The sequence below is a fragment of the Aulostomus chinensis genome, chromosome 23 (genome assembly GCF_037954235.1).
Source record: "Aulostomus chinensis isolate RoL2024-O1b breed Wild chromosome 23, RoL_Achi_v1.0, whole genome shotgun sequence".
Classification (NCBI taxonomy): Eukaryota; Metazoa; Chordata; class Actinopteri; order Syngnathiformes; family Aulostomidae; genus Aulostomus; species Aulostomus chinensis.
In genome coordinates this window covers 16,803,328-16,827,452 of record NC_141342.1, presented here as the reverse complement: position 1 = coordinate 16,827,452, position 24,125 = coordinate 16,803,328, and the positions used below count along the sequence as shown (strand labels likewise).

Genomic DNA, 24,125 nt, shown 5'->3' with positions numbered 1-24,125 from the left:
ACAGCTTCATGTGATGAAAATGTGAATCAATTTACTTTGCTGATTCGATCTGTCTGCTTTTAACTCTTTGACTTTGTAATAAATAAATAAATAAACACACACACACACACACACACACATATATATATATATATATATATATATATGTAAATAAATAATCAAAACGTTAACTAGGAAATGCCTCAACTGCTACTTCTTGGCTACACTGCAGAAAGGCACGAAAACCTTTCACAGATATCATTACTGCTATGCTTATATAAATACATATATTGGTTTTTCTAGTCATTCGTTCAGGTGAGAGAAGGTGCACCGAATTCCGTTTCAGGCCAGAGCGTGAGATGTTTGCTTCCACAATCAGGCCACGTAGCGCGGGGACTTAATCCATTTTGCAGGTCACCAAATTAGGCTGCCATATTTCAGCGATGATGATTCAGATGTTAAATCCCAACGTGATGACATGCTGTCCCGACCGTGCTGAAGTCGAGTGCGTTTTGCGTATGTTTTTGTATTTCTAAACGCTAAAACAGATAGAACAACGTGATCTTACAGGGTTTTTTTTTTGTTCTCTCTCTCTCTCTCTCTCTTCAGAGACCCATAAAACAACTCCAGGGTCGCCGACTCATTCTGTCATAAGTTGCCATAAAACTGAGTTTTGGAGTGTTGTGTGTAATGCAGTCAAGTAGTGACCGACAGAAATACAATAGAGAAACCATGTGTTGCCTGGAGGGGGAACACACCTCTGTTACAACTGGCCCACTGAGGAGTGGTGACATCATCTCTCTGATTCAAATTACAAGGCTTCAACTCAGACACTTTAGGATTAAGAACCCAGATGAGTTTCATGGTAAGTCTGAGAGCCCAGAGAAAATATTACAGACAAGTAGGGCCACCACACTACTTTAATACTAACAAGTATTGAATTTCAATAAATATCCAATTTCAGTACCTGAGGAGCAATTTTTCGAGCTGCGATTTACATACGAACACTCGCTGTGTCGCTGAGTGTCCTGGAGGCAGGAAGTTAAGTTCATCATTTCCTCGCTTGAGTTTGGTTGCAGAAAAACGTGGTTTTCATTTACCCCTGAATGATGGGAATCTATAAGTATTCTCTGGAAAATAGGAATGCTGCAACTTTTGTTGCACTCCTTTTATTGTTGGCATCTTTTACACTAAAATGTAGGCATTTAACCTTTAATCTGAGGTCAATTTATCAGGATAAAGCCTAAAATTTCCCAATTTTAAACTGTGAGCACCGACCAGTCACAGCAGCTAACGTAGGACATGCTAAGTTAGCTGTCCCCGCTAGCAGGACCTCACATCTCTGACAAAGTGACAATTCATGATTAACCACGACAGACATTCGAGCCAGCGGCAAGCGTCAACTTGATTTATCCACCTAAAGCTATATCTCAGCAATGGCCGCCCAGCTGCAGACAGCCATCGTGCAGTGAGGCCCAGCGAGGTGAGGCAACTACGGTGAGAGCCTGCCAACAACAGCCCCACGTCACCCAAGTATCCCAAAATTCGCCACCAGCTCAGAAGCCTCAGCGTTGGTCAGACATTAGATTAGCTGTCACATCACGTCAGCAGGCTTTAGAAAAACTGGAATCCATTGCTACAGAAACTAAAACCTCACTGAGGTAGTGCCACCCACGAGCGGAGATTCTAACGTTAGCTTTCCTCACTGTTAGCAAGCTACCGTGATGGTAAGGGGCAAAGTTAGATGTCAGCACCTTCAGACCCACATCGTCAAATCATCCAAAAAAATTCACCACCAGCTGGTTAGTCCCAGTACTGGATAATCATTAGATGAGCCGCTCATGTTTGAAGAAACCAAAACCTCACCGAGCTAGCGCAACCCAATAGCAGAGACTGCTAACGTCAGCTTTCCTCGCTGTTTGTGAGCTGCTGTCAAGGTGAGGGGCGAGTCAGGCACTTTCCAATAAGAGGCCCTCATCACCAAATCATCCAAAAAAATTCACCACCAGCTGGTTAGTCCCCACATTGGTTAAACATTAAATAAGCTGCTCAAGTTTGAAGAAACTAAAACCTCACTGAGCTAGAACCACCCGCTAGCAGGCACTGCTCATGTCAGCTAACCTGGCAGCTGGTGAGCCCCCACGGCTCTACTCTCTTTCCAGGTTTTCTTAGATTATGGCTATCAATAATGGAATAATTTCCCTTCGTAACTTTAACCGCATGGTTTTTATTTCAACGTGACCATTGTTCACAAAGACAGTTGGAACATTCTCAGCCGGCCGATTGCTTGGTATAGGGGCAATTAATTTTTTATCTCCTCTATCTGAATGACTTGTGATATGTTTTATCTTTATTAAATCATGTAAGCATGACGCCAAAATCCAAAGGCTGCAGGGTTTGATTTCTGTAGCATTCGCCGCAAGCACTGACAAGCCTGCAGTTGCAACATACGGAAGCCTGATGTGCTTTAGCAAGCAGGTTGGATACAAACGCCGCTTATAGCAACATGAAAATCTTACTATGACGGCTCCTTTGCCCTCATGGGGTTTCGCTGCAGGCTGGCTTCAACCGTTCTGGGTCAGATCAGGCTCATCTCTAATTGCTGTGACTCTATACCACTTAGTTTCTTCTCCGCCTATTTGAGAAAAAAAGCGTACCTTCAAGCAGAGTGAAGTTAATGCGGTTGCAGCTTTAAAGGAACCACAGCGTGTAGTCTCACTGCGGTAGCTCCAAGTTTGTGTTTCCAAGACTAAGAGGAGGCAGGCAGAGGGGTGGGCGAGCGGCGGGGATTTACTCCGGGTTGGCAAGTTGAGGTTTATACCCGGCAAGCTGTTAGAAACTCCAGGTAAGCCTCTCTCTCCACCTCACCTCACGGAGGATTTCGTTAATCAACACATCTGTTCGTTTGTGCACAGCACCCCCACGTTCCAATCGCGTGCCCTTCGCTGGCACTCTTCACGTGCCATTTTACAGCTGCAAATGTCGCCGAAAACCGGAGAGGAGCGTCTTGGCTGTGCGTCAGACTGCAAAGTGTAGGACGCAAACAGCTACTAGGGGCCTAACCCTGTTGAGTATTTACAAGAGAATTGAGTCACTTAAAACAAACAATTTCCCTTTTGACCATTATTCACTTGACACAATGGAACATATCATTGTATGAGACATTCTCACCCCCCGAGACTCCACTGAAAGTAGCGTGGCTAAGTTTCATTTTTGGTCATCAAAAAAAAATTACAGGGTAAATTCAACAGGAGTCAAACAGGAGGAAGCTGTCCGTCTAAGGTTCCGACAAATATCAGAGTTTCACTGTGAAATACCAAAGAGAAAATAAAAGAATCTGGATAAAAGGAGGCCAGTCAAGATTGAGGGTACAAGGCGTAGCTGCAACTAAGATATGGGGCGTAAATGAAGCCGCGTATGGCGTGACAACGCGTAAAAATGCAGAAACATCGACACAGCTTGTGTTTGGGAGCTTCACACTGGTTTCTAGTGAAACTTCTCTATTCTCCATTCAGTGGCAGCCACATCTGGAACTGTGCAAATTCTAGAAGCGGAAGAATCCCATTTGAGAGAACCCAACCGACGTTCGTGGCGCACGCTAATGAGACGATCAACCAGGTGTCTTGATTTTGACCGACCGGACAATTCAGGATCATTTTGCGCAGAAATCTCGTCTCTTGTTTGCTTGTCAGTATCAATTCATCCCAATTCTTCATACTGAATTAAAAAAAAGCCCATCACAGTTACACAATATTCTACATTAGTTAGGTTTTTAAGATAGTTTTTGAACTACCAGAAATAAGACAGCCCACCGGAGAGCAGCTTCCTGTATCCCTGCCACATGGGTCACGCCACTCCTCGCCTATTTAGGGAACTACAGACGGGTCTTGATTCTTTTCAGTCTGGCGGGACCCATTTTTCAACATCTTCTGAACATTCTGACATTAAAAAAGTCTTCGCCCCCAGACACACAAATGACCGTGGCCCTAGACCTGATCCTTCTACGACACTTTTCCTCCCTAACCAGATTTGAAAATCGGAATCAACCGAAGCCGGGATGTGAGGTAAAACTCACCACCAACTCCCAACGAGCCACGCTGCCGATTAGCAAAAGCGGCCAGAGCGCCCACCTCAATACAGGAAGCGAAAAAGCAGCTTTTAACTTGTCATCTTTTGGTGCAGAAACCACCGATGGATCAGCTTCCAATCTCTTCTTTCCCGGAGCGACGCACGCGAAACAGTCCGTATCTACAATCCGTTGCTTTCTCACGTTTTTGTGCTACTGAAATTTTGTGCGCCGCCTCTCTAGCCTTGTCAACCGCAAGAAAATCAATCCCGCCAGGTTCTAAAAGAACCAAAAAAAAAACAGGTGACAGCCAAAGTAGGGCCATTATGTTCTAACCAAAGTCCTGTTCCATGATGAGTATTTTTACAAAACCCCTTTCTCCATGGCAGTCAGCCCCTGCAACTTTTCATTTCTGTGCCCCGATGAAAGAAATGCTAGAAGGGCAGTTCGGCGGTTCATCTTCCCCTCATCCAGCTCAGGGGAGGCTGATGGCCTGACCTCTGACCTCCCCGAGGAGAGACTCCTCTGATGACCAGCAGGGATGATTGCAACTACAAGTCTTGACTAAGCTTGATTTCATTTATCAAAACCAATGTTGGGGGGGGATTAAAAGAGAGAGAGCCATAAATCAAGCAGCAGGAGAGGAGTCTCCTCTCAGTAACAAGTCATAGCAGAGCCATCGATACCGAGAGAGCGTCTACTCACTGACGTGTTCCGACTGGCTCAACTGTGGCCCCGCAATCAATGTTTTAAGGTTTGGTGATCAGTTCAAACTCCAAACGCCGTGAACCGTTCACCCACACTGACGCGCCGATGGAGTCAGACGGAGGAATCCCCGAGTAAACACCGCCGGGTTGTTTCCCTTTTTCTTTTTTCTTTTTTAAACCGGAGGAGGAATCCACTGATCAATCCAGCGAGGATGGAACTGAGCCGAAACGCTGCAGGAAACCGTGTGCGCCGCTGTGCGTAACGGACAGGTAACACGGCGTTAGTGGTGTATGTGGACTGGGAGGGAGGGAAAGGAAGGAGGTAGTGGAAAGAAAAAAGAAAGGGGGGGAAAAACCCCACTGTAAAACACATGTTTCCCACCCGAGGAACAACTGTCAGTGCAGAGAAGACGACGGGATCAGCTAAAGTCCCCTCAACACTCACCTTGACGGCGGAAACGTGAAGTCCTGAGCCGCGGATCGTCTTGGTGAAGGCGAGGCGGTTCTTCAGTGTTGCCGCTTGTCACCGGGAAGGAGGAGTTTGTGTTTACTCCAACATAACAGGGCTCTCTGGTGATCACACGGATCCTGAGTGTGTGTGTGTGTGTGTGTGTGTGTGTGTGTGTGTGTTAGGTGAAGAGAGGGAGACACACTGTGGTCACACACTTCATTGCACCATGTAAGTTTCGTTATTGAGGGAGGCGGGGATCTCCTGCGTGTCCTCAGGAGGTCTTGGGAGGAACCGACAGTCGGTTTCACTTAAATGAGATAGAAATAATAGCAAAGATTATGTTGCATATTAAATAAGTACAGTTATATATACATATACATATTAACAGCTATTAAAATAGGTGGATATCAGACTTCAGTACTAAATGTATATAGTTGTGAAGTCTAATATCCACCTATTTTAATAGCTACATATGCATATATGCGTGTATATATGTATATGTGTATAAATATATATAGCTATCAAAATAGGTGGATATGAGACTTCAATACTATAAACACAGTATATACATATATTTTTATATATACATGTGTATATATATATGAAAATTAACTGGATGTATAGAAACATTTGTGTTTATAATTTGTAAAATTGTGATGATGTACACAGAGGATGGTCATTGACGAGCTTGACCACCTTTATGAAACAGCAGCATTCATTTAGTTTTGGGTGAAGTAATTTTTGTGCAGTTTATAAATATTCTTTTGCCTCCTTTTTTTTTGGTTACCAGTGAGTTTCTTTCACTTCATTCATTCATTTGTTCAATGAGTCAACGTGTCATATACCGCATTTGGTATTTAATAATAATAATAATAATAATAATAATAATACTTCTTATGGGCTAGTGTTCCTACATTAATTTATGGATTCTGATTTTTTTTTTAAGATTAAGCTTAAATGTAAAACAAAGGGGGGGGGGAATTTGGACAATTTCACACACATTTTGGACAATGTTTTAAACAAATACTGAGCTTGTTAAACAGTAACAGATTCTCTGGATTACAGCCGCCTCTCATCCCTGTTATCAGAAGCTTTATATTTGCTTTTCACGCTGGACAAAGTAGATCCAGCTGCTGCATATCCACTGAGGTGTTTTTTTCTTTTTACATGATGTCATCCAGGTGCGACGATGCTTTGACAGGCACTGTGTAGCATGTAGAAGGTCGATGATGAGGAAGGTGATGATGCGTACGCCCTGGGGTAGTCAGTAGGAGTCGTTTAACCCCTCCCATTCTAAACGTATCACGTCTTCTGTGGAACGAGATGATCCTTCCTGCTTCCTGTCACAACTGTCTTTGGGTGGATCCGTAAATAATTAATCTGCATTATACTTTATGACCCTGCAATTTCAAGACCTGGACTCTGACTCCTGAGCTGTGACTGTGCTTCTTGCGTGGTCGGTGGAACTAAATGACGTGACAGAGACAAAGAAAATACACAGATTTATTGTGCCTGCTTTGTTTTTGTCCAAAAAAAAAAAAAAAGTGTCCTTTACGCATCCTGAAATGACTTCTGCTGTGTGTCCGGTGTGAGTCGTGAACCATGTCTGACAATAAAGACACTCAAGGAATTTCTTGTGGCTAATAAACTGCGACGGTTTATTTTTGTAGCCTCAGCTCAGTTTAGAGAACTATCAGTTTTAAAGGAACACACCATCTCTTTGTGAAATATACTTATCTTCCATCTTCCCCCAGAGACAAGAAGATAGGTACCCCTCTCTCCTGTGAGTGCTGTATTAGGTAGCTGAGCGCCACAGAGACCAGCTGGCTGCTAGCTTAGCTTAGCACAGTGAATTGGTGTGAATGGAAAGTGTTAGCATGCTTCAGTTAAAAGAGGTAACCTTCCTCATTGTCTCTTACAAAGTCGGCCATGATTAATGTTAGTAGTTGCTTCAATCAAACTAATGTTATCAGTTACAATGAGGCTCTGAGGTGCTGCGTCATATCACTGCGCCGTCAGGAAAGTAGTTCCAGTTATGTACCTGAGTCTAACATGATAACTTGTACATTTGAATTGTTATTTCACAGCAAATGTTCTCAACCTGAGTTAAATTGATGAAAGCAAAGGGTGCTCTGAGGAAAAGTGTATTTGTTGTCTTTTGACAGACATATGCTAACACTTCCCACCCACTACCATTCGTTGTGCTAAGCTAGCTAGCGGTCAGCCGAACTCTGTGGGTCTCAGCTCCCTCTTACAGAGGAGTATCTATCTTCTTGTCTGGCTCTGTGGAGGGGGGCAGACTTTTCCCAAAAAACGTTCACATGTTCCTTTACACGGTTGGTGAAATGACTACCATGACAACCAGCTTGGGCTTTACCTCCCTAACCAAAGGTCACAGTCATAATCAAGACATTTTATGACCAGCAGTCCACATTTCACTCCACCCTAGAAGGATCAGGGGAGGACCTGCCTCTGAGGCTTCATCTGAACTTTCAAGAAGAAGCGCTGGGATTTACTGGACTACAGCAACAATGCCTTCCACCACAAAGACTCTGTATTTCATGTCCAGTGCATTGGTTTCCTCCATATCTGTTGGGATGATGGGGTATGGCATGTCCACGCACTGGGCTCAGATGACCTTGGTGTGTGCAAGAGGTGGAAGTGGTTTATTCAATGGAACTGCTGTGATTACTTTGGATCTTATTTATGGAAATTTGACCAGAACCTTTTGCCCCTCGTTTGAACCTCCCGAGGAGTTTGAAGGTAAATGACCGAGGATCTAAAACTGCTTGTTGGATCAGTTTGCTTTCACTGGGATCAAGCTGCGCTGATTTAATTCACCCAATTCTGAAATATCGCAACGTCTCATTCCGCAGCCGCCACGTCTATTTTTCTTAATACCCATAGAGTATACAGGCAAAAGTTTGTTTTATGGATTTATATTTGTATTTTTCCCTGTGCTGAAGATCGTTCCCGACACAAGCGCTTGTCTCAAAGACAGACGTTTAAATCCCAGGTCAAGACAAGTAGCATATTGCTATGCAGTGAGGCTAAAGAGTGAGAAGGTGTAGTGAGCTTACAGCTGGGTGCGGCACCCTTCACATTCGTGCACCCCTGCATTTTCTGTCGTTCAAGTATGTGTACGTCATCGTCGTGTGTTGCTTGTGTATAGCATCCCGCCCCCCCCCCCCCCAAAAAAAAACAAGAAACAAAGAGCAAATAGGAGAAACAAGCAGATGCAAACTTCACAACAAATTTCCTTAAGGACATTAAATTCAGATCTTATCATCCCTCTCACCTTACAAGAAAAGTCTACCAAATCCTTTTCATAATGTACCGTGTGTGCATGTGTGTGCACGTGTGTGTGTGTGTGTGTGTGCAGTGTTTTCCCAGCTGATCCAAACAGGAGCAGCCCCTGTTGTTCTGCATGCTTTGGCTGTAAGCTTGCTGGGCCTGTGTCTGCTGTTCTCCGCCTGCTGCATCCTCATCTCCCTCTACAACAGCGTCAGTAACCCTTACGAGACCTACATGGGGCCTGTGGGTGTCTATACCTGCAGCTCACTCAGCGGTAAGTCACATATGTTCCAAGCATTGAGGAAAGAAATGCACTTTTTTAAAAGATTTTTATATTTAAGGTGAATTTGGAGTTGTTCTTTCATTTGTGACAGTAGATTCTCTTTTCCCCGCAGCGTGTTTGTCTTTTGTGGTCCTTATCTTATTCGTGCTGAACATCCACGTGACCGACATAGCACAGGATTTACTCAAGAATCTAATCGCAAACAACATTCCAGTGGACCTTAAGAGGACATCTTCTGAAATGCAGCTAGGATACTATCTGGTCATCCCTTACACGGTGCTCTCGCTCCTCGCCATCGCCTTGATCTACATGTATGACCACGCAGCGTACACTCACAGACGAGAGCAGCAGAGGCCTACTGAGGACGCGCCCAAGGAGATTATGATGTATTAGCGCCGATGATTCAGTTTACAGAGACGCTGATAAATTTCCCATCGAGACCTCCTGGAGTTATTTTTCAGTGATGAAAATTTACAGTCACAGGTTGTAGGTATGTACAGTAAAATATGAATATCCGCCTCGTTGTAATAGATTTAGAGAAGGGTTTGAATCAAAAATATTATTATATCATGCCAAAAAAAAAAAAATGGCATCACACGATGGGCCACAGTTCAGTATTCAAAGTGATTTATTTTTAAAACAGTTACAGTGGAAACCTCGATCTGAATATAATTGGAAAATGTGTCAATAATTGTTATTAGAAATATGTTTATTTTCATAATAATGTCATGGATATTCAACCCTTCCTCGTTATGTCTCACAAATTAAATGCTACACAAAAGACTGATGGTGTGTTTTTGCTGGTCCGACAGTCGTTTTTATTAAATAAATGACGAGAGAGGGTGGATACATTAATTTCATGGGATTTTTTTCTTCCGATTGTTACATTCACAAAGTCTACCATATACTTATCCATTAATTTTTCTACACTGCTTACTTTTGGGAAATAATCCCTTTGAAGTACAGAGAAATCCAGGAAACGAGGGGCGATCTAGCCGATGAGTTGTTCTCTGCTGCCCTCTAGCTGTGCCACGACGTCAATGCAGGGACACTTTGTTTTTGCACGTCCCTCTTCGGCAGACGAACGTTTTGGGTGGTTTTTTTTTGTGATTTTTCTCTTTAATCGTGGCATATTTCTGTGGAAATATAAAACACCAGTAGGATACCTGACGTATAGAAACTGAACAAAATTGAAACATGGAGACATTAAAAGCTTATTCAAGAAGACAAAAAAACATACATCAAAAAATATATTTTTAAAGCCCCCAAAATAAGATGCATAGTCGATCTATTTGAACTGGAAAGCTGCGTGATAGCGCTTGAAGCCCACTGAGACCACAGTGACGTCATTGTTGAGGAAGTCTGTTAAAGCTGCTTCACCTTTTTCGGTTCCGATCCGGGGAACACCTGAGAGCTGCTGATGCTTCATAACGTACAAGATGCAATTAGGAAAGAGAATGCAAAGTCAAGTAGATAAATAACCAGGATGGAGCAACTCCTGCGCGAACATTCCCATGACTGGAAAGCTGCAGATCCAGGAACAGCACGGGCCACGAGGATTACTTCACTGACCTTCATCAACTCATGGCTCATGATGGAAGCAGCGCTTAAACAGGGCCCCTTAAAATCCAGCCACGCGTGGCATCTTAACTGTATCCTCTTCCATGTGGGATCAACTTGGAAAAGCCTTGATGAGAGAAAGAGATTTATTGCAGGTTTTTTGTCTTTTTTTCTGAATCCATTCAAAGGAGTTCAAAACCAAGCAATGCAGAGACAAACAGAATGATCAAAACAAGGCAGGCCGCTTGTGGGGAAGCTCATCTCCATCTTGCTGAGCGTTTGCCTTCTATTGTCCCCGGGATCTTCAGATGCTCTCACAGCTGTGATTCACGTGTTGACACGAGAGCAGGGGTAAAGTGTCCTGTTACCGTTTCCCGTGTCCCATCACTCAGGTCCTGAGTCTGTTTGGACATGCCCTTTCCAGCACCTCTTCAGCAGCTGAAACGCCTTCTACCTGCTTTCAAAGGAACCACTCTTCCTTCAAATCTCACACTTCAAGGGAGCCGTGGAAGGATGCAGCAATCTGCTTTGTGCTTGTCAGTGTGAATATGGATTAAATTTCTGAGAACGCAAACTCGGCAATGAATCAGAAGCATCAGGTCAAACGGAAATTTACCCTCCAGAGATGCAGAGGTTTCATGGGAAGTGAACCTCGGCTGTCATCTACTCCGTGTTTACGCTCACCGATTGAATAGCGGTTATTAATTCTCATCAATTATTTGCACAACTTGGCACCAAACTCCTGCCAACATTTCCATCACGATGCAGGATGATGCAGCCCCGCATAAACCCGCGGCTCTGATTGAGTCCCAGCGTGAAGCCGGGGACAGGTTGTACTCTCCAGAGGAGGCCGCGTCAAAACCTGCTTTGGTACAAAATCACCTGCTGTGCAGCAGATAAACTCGACGCAGCGAAGATCCGTCAGCCGGTCGAGCCCCTCGTCTTTATTTCACACAAACTTATCATTGACCCAGTTTGACCTCCGACAGAATTCAGGTCGCGCATTGAACTAAACCACAAAAAAAAAAAAAAAAAAAAAAAATGCTGGTCACATATGGAAGTACGCATCTTTAATTTTAGTCGTGATGGATTAAAAAAAAGGTTCTTTGAGGAGAGAAGTAACTATTTTGATGGAGGATCTCTTTCTTCTTCTCATCAGCCTGTTTAACAGCTGCCAGAGGACACGTTTAACTAGATCTTCCCCCGTGTGCACTGAAGTGAGGAGCTGCTGAATTTCTGCAGATTGATCTCTTTCGTCGTTTGCTGTGCAAACATCAATTGAATAAAATCAGAGATTGGAAGTAATCTCTTCCTCTCTGGATTCTCTCTGTGTCTTGGATAAATCCGGGATTATGCGGACGCCCTAAACCCCGACCACTCATACTATGTGATAGGATTAAAGCTGAAACCTTTGTACCTGTGAAATCTTATCCTCCCAGGTCCCGCATTACAGAGGCCTGTGAAACAGACACCTCCAGCTGCAGGCCGGGGGGGGGGGGTCATTCAGTCAGTCCACTCTGGTGGGGTACGGAGGGATGGGGGAGGGGGTTTGGTCTACCTGTGGGAGTTGATTTCACAACTGGAGGTTGTAGGTGTACATGTAGGGGGGTCTCACACACGTATCAAACAGCTCTGTCATGATAAAGGGAAAAAAACAGAAATCCACGAGACCATGAAACGTTGCAGGTGCTCCCATGAAACAAGCATCCAGCGCTGGACGCTCGACTCCTCCTGACACCGTTGGCAGATAAAGTTTGATGTCTTGGTTTTTACAGCATTAGAAAAAGGAGAAGTTTCATTTAAAACACACAGAAATTCATGATGGATCGCGATCAGGGTTGTAATATTCACCAGTGTACATCTAACAAGTCGTAGTTTAGTTCCGATTTAACACACACACACACACACACACACACACACACACACACACACGTAAGCACGCACACGAACAAGTCGTCCAAATAACAATGGAAGAATCAGATTTGAACGACGAGTGCATTGCTGCTCCCTTTTGATCCGTTTGCACTGCTTGTACCATCGATGCAGCAGGCAAGTGTCTTGTGTTTGGAATAAGAATTTCACAGGAGCAGTTACTGCAAGAGAACAACGCCAGGTGAGCAGCTGCACGCGCGAGAGGTGGCGCTGGAAAGCAGGCAGGTTTCTCACTTATCTCGGGCATTAATCTTAATTTGTCAGTGCGGGCTGAGGTGAAGGCGGAGGAAAAAGGAGAGGAGGAGCAGGAGGAGGGCGGCCTAAGAGGTAATTGCACCCCTGCTGCTCCATTATGGTGTCATTCCTCTGTTAGCAGAAGATAACATCTTCTCCAAATCACCTGAAGCCAATTCTCCACTTTACCTGGAGCAGGTAGCCAGCCGGGTTCTCACAACCCCGATGGAGACAAACCCGAGTCATCAATCTGTGCTCAACGTCCGTCTGCGTGGCGAAATTTAGCGTCTGAAGCCGGATGACAGTTTACTGCCGGAGTGATGGATGGAGGCGGGACGGGGCACTTTCTCTGCCCCATGCTGCTTGACACCATTACTGATGAATATGCCTGTGATTGACAGGTGTGATAGATATCAGGAGGCGCAACACACCAGTTAACCTCGTGACACAGCACACCATTCAACTGAACTGTCGCCATTTGACCCGAGCAAAGAAACAAACCATTAACGCGGATCCCATAAAACCTTAAGACGGCAGTAAAACGGAAACACGGCAGACAACCGAGTTGGTTGACTTGTTCTGGTTGAATTCACATTCATTTACTTTAGGCCGGTGCGCCATGTAAGAAAGAAAATAAGAAGCCAGAGAGGGGAAAAAAAAGAAAATATATAAACTGACATGAATTGTCGGTTGACACTTTCGTCCTCTGTCTGATATTTCGCGACAGATCTGTCAGATGTCAACCTCTGTAAATGGGTTTATATGACATTCACAACTTGTAAATGATGAAAAACGCACGTTAACACAGTGAATTTGAGGGGAAATCACAGATTTACAAGTCTGCTCAAGAAGAGACAAGAGCCAATAGGAACGACGTGCTGGTATTTGCCCTGCGAAGCCGTCTGGGATGTCATTCTGCCTAGATACCGTAACAAAAACAACTTATCAGTTTAAAATATAGAAATATCTTCTTCTTTCTTTTTTTTTTTAGAACACATAAAAAACACAATTGTGATTATTCTTCTTTCTTCAACATTTTTAAAATACACTATATCTCCAAAACATTATCTATCCATCCATTCTCTACACCGCTTATCCGTTAAAGGTCGGGGTTCACCCTGGACGGGTCACCAGTCCGTCACAGGGTAGAATAATTAATTTCGAATTAAATTCTGTTGATTAAATTGATTCCCTCAGGTCCAACTTTACATCATATCACTCTCGTGCCTTATCTCAACAGTCTGGACTGCAAACGGGAACTCTTAAAATATATTTGCCGTTTTATTTTGTAGGAAAAAGTACTCATGAATGAAGTTCTCCGGGTTGAGGGTTTCATTTCTCTCCTGACGTACGTTACCTCTCCTTATGACAGTTTTTAAAAATACTTCCATGCATGGGTACATTTCGCCTGGGAGTCTGTTTCTCTCTCAAGAGCGAGGCCCTGCGAGGAGGGCAGGAAGTCAAGCTCTGCACAAGGTGGCAGCATTCAATAAAAGAATCAGAGGAATCCAGCGGATCTGTGCAGAACCCCCCCCCACATCATTGGTGTCACAAATCTGGGCTGATCCAGAAACAGTCCTCAGATGTAGCTAACCATGACCCCTTCTTCTTAACTTCAAACACATACATTCAAGTATCAGCAACGTCAAATCATACTGCCAGCTTGATAAGTCTCGGTACTTTTGAGAGTTTTCTGTGTTTCCGTGAGATAAGAAGCTCCAGTGAAATGAGCTCACTCTGGAGCAAATACCCCCCCCCAAAAAAACCAAAAAACATACGGCCATAAAACTCCAGAGATTCCATCAGTCTGCACCCGTGGACAGCACAGATGAATTCTCAGCCATCGTCAGAGGACTTCCGTGACCTTCAGTTTCTGGGATAAAGACACACACACACCCCCCCCCCATCAAGACCAATGTTGAGGAATGAAGGCAAAACGATGTTGTCTTCCTGTTTGGTTAGGAGTCGGTAGCTTCCTGTCTCATAAACGCTCTCATCGCTGCACGTCAAAGCCCTCAGAACATGAGAGTCCTTTACAGAAGCCAGATGGGGCGAGAGGCGCAGGAATAAAGTGCATCAAGTGCCCCCTGTTGAGTTTTATGAATGGATTAAAGGATTTGCAAAGCTCTGTCATAGGGCCGTCAATCATTGTCGCACTCGCTTCAAATTTACTGCGCCGGCCGCAGAGGGAAAGCCCAGAGGCTGTTGTCATAAGGAGTACAGCTTCATCCGTCAAGTCATTCACCTCGACGTCAACACCTCCGGCAACGTGGGGAGAGACAGCGACTGGAACCGCGCCACGAGATGCTACAAATTACCACAGCACCTCAGTGGCTGAATTTCACCTTCGAGGAATGTCGCTGCAACTCAATACTTCTGCATTTCTGCTCCATTCGTCATCCAGTTTTCCACCTTCTCCTCTCGACTGTGAAATTTCAGCCCGCCATGGGAAGTCTAAAAAGCTGCAACCTGTCCTCCCGATAAAAAACAGAGCTGCTCTGAGTGGAGCTGAATTTGATGGTAGCTTTTTAAAAAAAAATCCCACATAAGGAACAATGCAGCCTCTCTACACTGCATCACTCAGCATCAGCATGGAGACGTGGTGTCTGAGCGCTGCAGGGATCGGTCGGGCTTCAGGCCTGTTTGCACGTGGATGAAACAATTTGTCAGAGCGTAGCCGCAGACAGTTGATCCCACAGGTGCTCCCCCTGTAGCTTTTGTCATGTTGTTGTTGTTTTTTTTAATCGATTACAATGCAGCCGTCACAAGCTGAGACGTGGAAGCGCGTCGACGCAGTCAAATCAGATCAAACAAGACAATCACACGATTAAGACGGACGAGAGGAATCTGAAGTGAAAAATGGGTGCAACGGAAAAGCCGAAGAAAAAAGTAAAAGCGATGAACGTTTACGGCCGCTTTCATGTTCCGTTTCACTAGGTGGCGCAAGACAACACATTTCGTTGCTGTAGTTTTCGTCTTCTGTGGCAATATGTAAATATTGGCTCCCTCGCCATGGTAACAAGCCGAATAAAATCTCAAAGTCTCCACAGTAACCCAGCAACAACTTCTTAAAGTGTCCCTGAGTCCGCGTGTAACTTTGTGTGTCTCATAACTAACAAATGACAGAAACAGAGAAACATGAAACCCCAGCTGACATTGCAAATGGAACAAAATGACATTTTAGTTGCGGTGTTTGCTTAAAAAAAAAAAAAAAAAAAATTCTGTTTGGCCATCACGATATCACAGATGTGGTTATGGTGAAGATAAGGCTCCCAGACCTGTCGTCACCCGGTGGGTCATCTCATCACCTCCTGGTTGGGTGTCAGCGACAGGAGGAAGAGGAGTGAGGCTGGAGGGAGGGAGGGAGGGACTGGCAGGAGATGGATGGGGGGTGGGTGAAGGGATCACCTTGCCAAATCCGCTGTGAAGGCCTCTACTCTGTGCACTTAGCGTAGCGTCCGGAGCCAACACGTAGCTGGGTGTAGGTCTCCCTGAGGCGACACTCAGACCCCGGCCTCTCTCCCATTGTCATCTGTCTGTCTCTCAGCCTCTTCACGCTGCAATCTGCCTCCAGCGAACTCACTTCCTCCCTCCGCATTCTTCCTCCCTCCATTACCCCCAGGAGGAGCAAGGGAAGTAGTGCCGAAGGGGACTCCCAGGCAGGGTCAGAGGAGTATCAATGTCGGCGTCTAATCTTTTGTGGTCTTTCTGCTAATTACATCACTTATCCCGCACAATAACCCCCCCCCCCCCAAAAAAGAAGTAAAATCCTTATAGAATTTGAATAACAGGATGTGGAGAGTTTGCTATATCTGTGATCAGAGGGTGCTAAGTTGCTGGCACACCTCATTGAGTGGAATGACAAATATGTCATCCTCCTGAGACGGGGTCTAGCTCGGCCGTTTCAATGAGTGCACCCACGTCAGGGTGATGTATGGACGCAGTAACACAACCTCTGAGGAGGCATAGGGGGGGAAACGCTGAGCTGCCAACCAGCCTCTCAGATCCAGAGCAGAAGAATAGGGGCCGCATGTAAACATTTGAGAAGTGTCGCTCATCTCTCCTCTGGTGATTTATAGCCGACCGGGACAACCTGCTCAACGGCAGCCGTGCGTAAAAATCTTAGAGGATGAAATGTAGATACATTTATAGTTCATGGTTAGGAAGATAGACATCAAACTAAAGGTCAGCCAATGTGCTTTTAACACTGTGGATTACACCCTCAGAGGTTTGTCTGACAAAACACTGCCCTTCGGCTGGTTATACACGCTGGGTGAAGCTCTCAGAAAGCCTGACCCAAGTCTCTTAATGGGACTGGCTTGCGAGGAACAGCCAGAAAAACACTAAGTCTTGGAGGAATTTTTTCCCCTGGGGATTCCTAAGTGATGTCCATCTCCTCTCCATCGCTCACAGGTGAAACTGGATAACGTGACTGACACGTCCCTCGGAATCCAAAGAGTCTGTTGCACCCAAGTTACAAAAGTCAGCTTTTCTCCCTTACATTTTGCAGATTGTTTGATTTGGTTTTTTTTTAATCAAAAGGGCTTCTGAGATTTTTGTCACCGACATTGCTGCCAGTATAGCAGAGACGAATCAAAGAGCGCTATCAGAACATTTAAAAACAACCCCTGCACGAAGAAAGAGAAGATTAAAGCACATTTTGAAATTATCTTTAAAGTGATACCTCTCCTGAAAAGTGTATTTTGCCTTTCATGCACTCACAAATAAATGCCTTGCCCTCACAAAGATGCCCCCCCCCCCCCCGGGTTTGTTCTTTGTGACTTCGGGTTAAAGAAAGCCATGTATATGGAGATTGAAGCTCATGCTAACAACAACTAAACTGTTCAAAAACGTAAGCTAGCAAACGCTCAAGCAGAGTGTCCACGAGAAACCTTAATCTGGAATCTTCTTTACCAGCTGCATGCTTGGTAAAACACTTTGATATGAGCCAAAAACAAACTAACACCCGGCGTGCAGCACTTTACCACAAGCTAGCGTGACGCAGGAGCTGGCGTGTTACTTTAAAAAAACTCGCTAACACTTGTTCACCCAAAATTTTATGATTTGTTTTTAACTAGAGTCAAAGTATTTGCGTATTACTGAGCATACAAGTGGATAAAGAAGACGTGGATTATGCCAGACGATGAGATTCACAGTTTCTAAAAACGACATTGTTGGACAGTTTTGCCGTTGCTAGCCGTCAGCCGCTATTAGCTTCGAGCTAAATATTTGCACGTCTTCTTCATCCTAGAGTCACAAAGAAGTGACGCGGGAGAGAAAAGCTGCATTCTAGAAGGGGATTGGTGAGAGAAACTAGCGGAAATTAACACCTGACGAATGACAGCATGGAGTATAGGAGCTCCAAAGGTGGTCAACGTACCTCCAGCCGTGTCTCCAACGGCTCAAACTGTGCCTGCAGCGGCTCCACCATCTTAATCTGAGTCTTCTGAAAAAAAGAGGACGAAAAAAAAGAAGAAGACTGGATGATGAGCACATCTGACCTACAGGTAACAATAGCACGTCTTCAGTAGGACGTCATCCAGCAGTTTCAGAACTCAAAAGCATAAAAACAGCACAATTTTGGAGCATCAGTCAAGGCAAGGAAATGGCAACCGTTACTACTATTAGCATTTCTTCAGTATATTAGTCTGGATTAACCTCGTCCCCTCTTGATGTCTTTGGGAGGAAGCTGGAGTACCAGAGAGAACCCATGCAGGAACAGGGAGAACATGCAGACTCACACAGGAAGATCCCGTGCTCCGGCCGGGGCTCGAACCCAGAACCTTCTTGCTGTGAGGCGACAGTGCCGACCACTGCACCACCGTGCAGCCCAGATTTAAACATGTTTAAACTAAATTCTTTGCACTTTAATCCGTGAAAAGATCAAAATCTAAAAAATCAAAAGTCTGTTCCAGTTCAGTTGATGCACAAAAAAAATGACAACTCGTGCCATCTCTCAGAGAGAGAGAGAGCAAAGAAGTCATTCGGGATTTACGTCATTGTTATTCAATCGCAAACAATTTTTAGAAAAAAAATATTTTCTGTGGTTTTATTTTCTATTTTCTAGGACCCATCGCACCGATGTATGATGACATCATCCTGAGTGTGGAGCTGGAGTTACCACATTACTCACGCGGTCACGTGTGTGTGTGTGTGTGTGAGTGAGTGAGTGTGTGCTTCAACGTTAACAACATAAAGTAAAAATTAAAGCAGACATCCAATAATACAGTTAAATATAAAAAAATTTAAAATGCTGAAAACTTTTTTTTAATAACAAATTGTTTTTTTTTTAAATCAACAAACAAATCATAATACTAGAGCACTTTTCAAAACACTTGTTTCGAAAGGCAGTAACTTGATAAAAAAAAAACAACTCAAACTCTTCCTTTGAAAAGGCTGGAACGTCGAGCAGTCCCATGCTGTGGCGGCCATCTGCCTCGACCGACCAGGAGGGAAAGAGAGCCGCAAACGCAGACAGACTCCAAGATGGAATTTAATAAAAAAATATTAAATGCACATCCACCAAAGAAGAAGAAAATAGGATCAGAAAATCAGCTCCAAGTGTAAAGAGAGTGAGAGAGATCTGGCCGCCCAGTACCTTCCGTGTACTTTTCTACTTTCTAGCACTGCAACTGTTTTGGAAGGCTGCGAAGAAGAGAAGTTCATCGGAAAAGTCACGCCGGGAAGAAGGAATTTTGGGGTGTGGATTTCTCACCAATATCTCAAAAGATGCCCGCATTTAAATTTGCAACGTGAATTCAGAATAGCTCATTTAGAAAGGGAAAAAGAAGAAGAAAAAAAAACCCTCAAGCTTCAGTGACGAGATACAAAAAAAAGAAAAGAAAGATTCTACTCCTTCAATGTACAAATAACTGCATGTTGCTGAATTCATCAGCGACACAACCTGTCCAGTAGAGGTCCTCGTTCCCTCTCATCCCTCCAGCCAGAAACCAAAAACCTCTGTCGACACACCGAGACCGAGGATCCTAAGACACAATAAAATCTGAGATGTATGGGAACCATGGAGGAAGAAGTGTCTGCGGTGATTTATCCCAGCACGCCTCTCCCAGTTTACACTCAGACATGCCAACATGTGAAGATTTAAATGTGAGGTACAGGTGAAGGGATTTAAAATGACCCTGACAGAAACTAAGAAATATGGGAACATAAATGTGAATACTGTCAAATGGGTAAAATATCATAGGTAATACACACTCTGGCGGACAGCGAACCCCTGCCAGCTCCTGGGTCAGTGCCCAGCCTCGGAGTCGGGGATGATCTTCTCCCAGTGGCGGAGGACGTTTATTTGAGCGCTGCTCTTAAGAAATAAAGAATTCCCATTATGCGCATCACTGACATTTCCACTCCACCACATTTCAGATCTTAAAAGATGAAGATTTTGCACAGTGGATGAAATAAGAATTCCAAAAATAAAATCGTTAAAAATAGGAATAAAACTGAGACCTCTGATTTCATGATTTTTACATCTTACATGTGTAGACGGAGTCTCATTTTAGATGTTCTGATTTTGTTTCCTTCTTAAAATCTTAAAATGCATTTTAATAATTAAAAAAAATCATCCAATGTCCAATGTGTGTGAGAAACCCCCCCCCCCGAAAAAAAAACAGAACGCTGATTTTTTTTGTCAGTCGTTTGTTTTTTCATCCCTAAATATAAAAATACTGCTGATATGCTGCTGTTTCTGGATAATGAACCAAAGATGTCATACAAATACGATATACCTGCAGAGTTCTTTTCAATGTAGAGCTTTCACTTGCGTTGGTGTAGTTTTACCTTGCTGTATTAGTACTTTTACATGTGAATACCAGCACTGGTCCTCACTCTATTCCAATAAAGTTGCTAATTTTACCTCATATATAAATACACGGTTCACTGCCTGGATAACCTGAGCGGTAAAAACAATTCAGTAGGTGATTCCAAACATTATTCCTTGCACTTTTCAAAGGCTTTGTAATCCTTTAAGTGTGACACAAACACTTAACAAAGGAATGCTTCTTCTCTGTGCTTAAGAACAACCCGCTGAGAGGGGAGTTCTACTTGCCATAAGATGTCAAAGTAATCAGCTCTGAGTGTTCCGAAACTGGCACAGCCTCAAAGCACCGCGCGGCCAACATGTATGACAGAGCCGGAGTCCACAACCGGCTCGCGGTGGAAAATACAACCCTGGTGCTACGAGGCTGAATGGACTTTACTTCACAGGGACGAGGAATATTAGAGGAAAAGTCACATCAGTTTGGTGAATAAAAGCCGTGCCGAGTTTACTTACCCCCTTTATGCTGGTTTGTGAGTTAATCTGGAATTGTCTGCTGCAGAAGAGGAAAATTCTTAAGGTCAAAATATGACACATACAGACGTTCGATGGGTTGGCTGACTTCATTATCTCTGAAATGGTAGTCGATTCGCTATGACGCCTCCACTTCGTGTGCTAATAAGGGGAATAACGGAAGGTTCTGATGTGTTGTTTCACAGTTATAATATGTTTTACAGACAAAAATGATTAAATAATGAAAAAAGTACAAATATTTTCATTAGTAAGGCCAATATTTTGAGGAATGTTTTACTGCAGTTTTCTACATGCATACTTCTGCATCAGTGTCGGCTACTTGTTGCTCCTCCCTGTTTTACAAATGAAGTCAACCAACTTGGTCAAACCTCCCTTCAACTGAGCCTCCTGCTTCCTCCATTTCCCCTCAAATCAACTCACACTGCTACATTAATCACACTCATTCATACTTCACCTGAAGTATTTACTTCAAAGAACTAACAAATAAGTGTCTTGACTTTACAAAGGTTCACTGTGTCACATCTTTGCGGCTCCAGAATGCTGAACGTTAGCCGTGTAAACCTAGCTTGAAGCTAATGGCTACTTATGACTAACAACGGCTACAGCAATAAAACAACAGCAAATCCCTCCCAAAATCTCAGTTCAAAAAAATGTCAAACGCATTGTCTGGTATAATCTATGTCTTATTAATCCAGCTGTACACTCAGTAAACCACAAACGCATTGGTTTGAGCTAAAAATAAACAAACTACTTCGCTTACGGTTTGGTGACACCGCGAACAAGAGCAAGTGAGTTGACTAATCCTGCGGCAGCTAGCGGGGCTCAAAGGTACCTCGAACAAACCGAACAGTTATACTTGTTTGATTTTAGCTCAAAGTACTTGAAAGATTGTAAACCTGGCATATTTGGGAAGATTTTGTTCTTGGTTGTTTTTGTTGCTGTAACTCTTCAAGCTAAATCTATACACGGCCGGCTCTTTTGCATTCTGGAGTCACAAAGAAATAATGCAGGTGGAAAAAAAAAACATCTTTGTGAGCGCAAGACACATTTGCGAGTACGTTCAAGACACTTTTTGGGTAAAGTGTTGCTTAAATTTTTCTTTATATTATGTTCACAATACAGGAGAGGTAGGCCTCATCCGGGAAGGTGATTATTATTTCTTAAGGTATCCCCGTGTGTTTCTCTCGCACTGTTGACTGTAAATAAGAACCTGACCTGAAGGTGCTGTTAAGGAAAAGTGTGATAACTTGAAAGACAGAGTGAAGGTTTTACCTGAACAACTGAGAACGGCAATTTAATTTGAGGTGAATGTGAAATACAAACGAACAAAAAAGGGCTTTCAGGCTAACACTTCTGTGCGTCCTCAGATTTCTATCTTCCACTTACATCAGCATATTAAATGACCTCCCGCTTGAGTCGCTGGGAAGATTTGTTGGAAAATGTTGGGTTATACGATACGGACTTTAGTAGTGGTCTAATGAAGGATGCATTGTGGGAGCAGGCGTTTCTGACAGCTTCCTTTGCTCTGGCATGGCAGTTTGGCTTTGAATCTGAAATGCAGTCGTAAACCCGACCGTGCCGTTCACACCTTATCCCTGAAATACCCTCTTGACTTCACATGAAATATTCAGTATGTGGCTTTGCGTCTTGTTGGTTTTGACGACTGGCGGCAAAAACTGTGAAACCGTCACAAACGCGCACCGAGCCTCTCGCGCATCTGCAGTTAAAAACACATTATTGCACCCATTATGTCCAGTTATTCATCTCCGAGGTCCTGTCCCTACGCTTGTGCAGATGGGGGTCTTTTCATTAAACCTAAACGTCTGATGATTGTGCTCTTCATTAAACGATGTCCAGAAATATGGGCCTTAGATGATTGCCCCTGCAGAGGATAAATATAGTGGTTGGACAAGGCTTCTGCCGTCAGGTAATGAGAAAAGGCAATAGAGTCGGGGCTATTAAGCTGTCAGCGCTCCTACCATTACACACCATTAAAATCAGCACAAGTCTCTGATTCATCCTCATTATGTTTATTGGATAGATGACCTGATCTAATTGTAGAAGCAGTTCAACCTCTGCGCGTGACATCATTTTCTAGACGCACTGCAGGAGCTCCGCAGCTTCTGAGGTCTGATAAATTCCGTGTATTTTCAGTAAAGGCTCATGCATTTAAGTCGGGTTTTTTTTTTTTTTTTTAATTCCTCTTCTTCTTGTTTTTAAATTTTTGTATGATAGCGTTGAAGTGTGATGCCTTCTTTTATTAGCCGAGCGTGAGAGGAGTCCTGTGAACTGAGCGACCCTCGGAAGCCTCCGGTGTTGACATGTACGCAGAGGGCAGTGTGCCTGGCTTATTTATACCGAATGGAAGTGAACTCTGTCTTGATTAAACTCTTTCCACGCTGATACCAGGTTCACGTCCGCTGCTCAACCAGCACCAGACAGAGACTTACAAGAACTCGCTCATCGGTCCTGAGACCGACCCCAACAAAGCATTTTTGTGTATGTGTGTGTGTGTGTGTGTGTGTGCTCATTTGGGAAGGTCATTCACGTCCAATCACATTGAAATGGCTCTTGAGGAGGCGTCTGAGCAGCTCGCCAGTATGTAGATGGAGGTTGGGAGGGTGGGGGGAGGTGGGGTGGATGTGGAGGGGCCTGCTCTCCAGGACGTGTCCCAAGGCGGCTCTCCCCTCCTGGTTTGAATCCCCCGTGGGCCTGTGGACATGTCACGGCCCATCACACTGCAGACAGACAGGTCCCTGACTGGGGTCATCTGCAAGACTGGCAGACTAGCTTGATAGCTACTACCCCCCCCCCCCCGCCCCCCCATTGTAATTTAACTGCTGGTCACAAGCCCTATTAGCATAATGATAAGAGATAGTGACACCTCCCTTTGAATTCTATCAGGTAGCCTGAAAGCTGAGTGTAATGAAAGGGATAATTACACAATTTATAAAGGGAGGGGCCCCGACAGTGGCACAAAGCTATCTGGCCCAGGCCCGGCCCCCCCAATTAAGACAGTGTCCCGTCAATGTCCCAGTTAGTGAGTGTGAGACCCTGGCAGTTAAAAGTAAATAAAAAAGTGTGTCTCCAAACGATGATTTCACACCCCCGCGGCCCGGCACACAAACGTTTTAAACACTTTTTCTGACGCTAAAAGGAAAACGTGACATTCTTTTTCCTGACTTTCTTAAAGGCAGACGAAGAGCAATAATGGCTGCCTCCGTTCCATAAAAGCCTGGGTGACAACCAACAGCAGGACGGCTGCAGACGTCCTGGTGATTTTTCAAATATTTCACAACATTACAGCGGGCGAA

At 44.1% G+C, this 24,125-nt stretch overlaps 2 protein-coding genes and 1 long non-coding RNA gene across 7 annotated transcripts in view; 1 reads left to right on the top strand and 2 right to left on the bottom strand.

Moving 5' to 3' along the window:
* The window catches only part of ptprea (protein tyrosine phosphatase receptor type Ea), a 54,565-nt gene extending 49,230 nt beyond the window's left edge, over positions 1–5,335 (bottom strand). For 2 of the 3 annotated variants that reach the window (XM_086196129.1, XM_086196131.1), the window contains exon 1: positions 5,198–5,335. The gene's annotated coding sequence lies outside the window, so the exon portion shown is untranslated. Of the gene's footprint in view, positions 1–4,750; positions 5,051–5,197 lie in introns of all 3 variants that reach the window. The other variant, XM_086196130.1, reaches the window with a different exon arrangement.
* clrn3 (clarin 3) lies at positions 4,649–9,603 on the top strand. Of its 2 annotated transcripts, XM_086196144.1 has the most exons (3): positions 4,649–7,966; positions 8,586–8,771; positions 8,893–9,603. In XM_086196144.1, the coding sequence occupies exons 1-3, from the start codon at positions 7,735–7,737 to the stop codon at positions 9,171–9,173; spliced, it is 699 nt and encodes a 232-aa protein (XP_086052270.1). In that variant the 5' UTR covers positions 4,649–7,734; the 3' UTR covers positions 9,174–9,603. The 2 variants fall into 2 exon arrangements, 1 of the variants encoding a protein (XP_086052270.1); XR_015111636.1 differs by lacking the exon at positions 8,893–9,603 and having other exon boundaries at positions 4,649–5,022; positions 8,586–8,727.
* A 24-nt stretch (positions 9,604–9,627) lies between these two features.
* LOC147239809 (uncharacterized) lies at positions 9,628–20,890 on the bottom strand. Of its 2 annotated transcripts, none has more exons than XR_015111644.1 (4): positions 20,794–20,890; positions 17,887–17,952; positions 10,353–10,467; positions 9,628–9,916 (listed from the first exon to the last, which is right to left on the bottom strand). It is a non-coding gene; the product is annotated as an uncharacterized LOC147239809 (long non-coding RNA). The 2 variants fall into 2 exon arrangements; XR_015111645.1 differs by lacking the exon at positions 20,794–20,890 and adding an exon at positions 19,722–19,760 and having other exon boundaries at positions 17,887–17,949.
* Between the last annotated feature and the right edge of the window lie 3,235 nt (positions 20,891–24,125).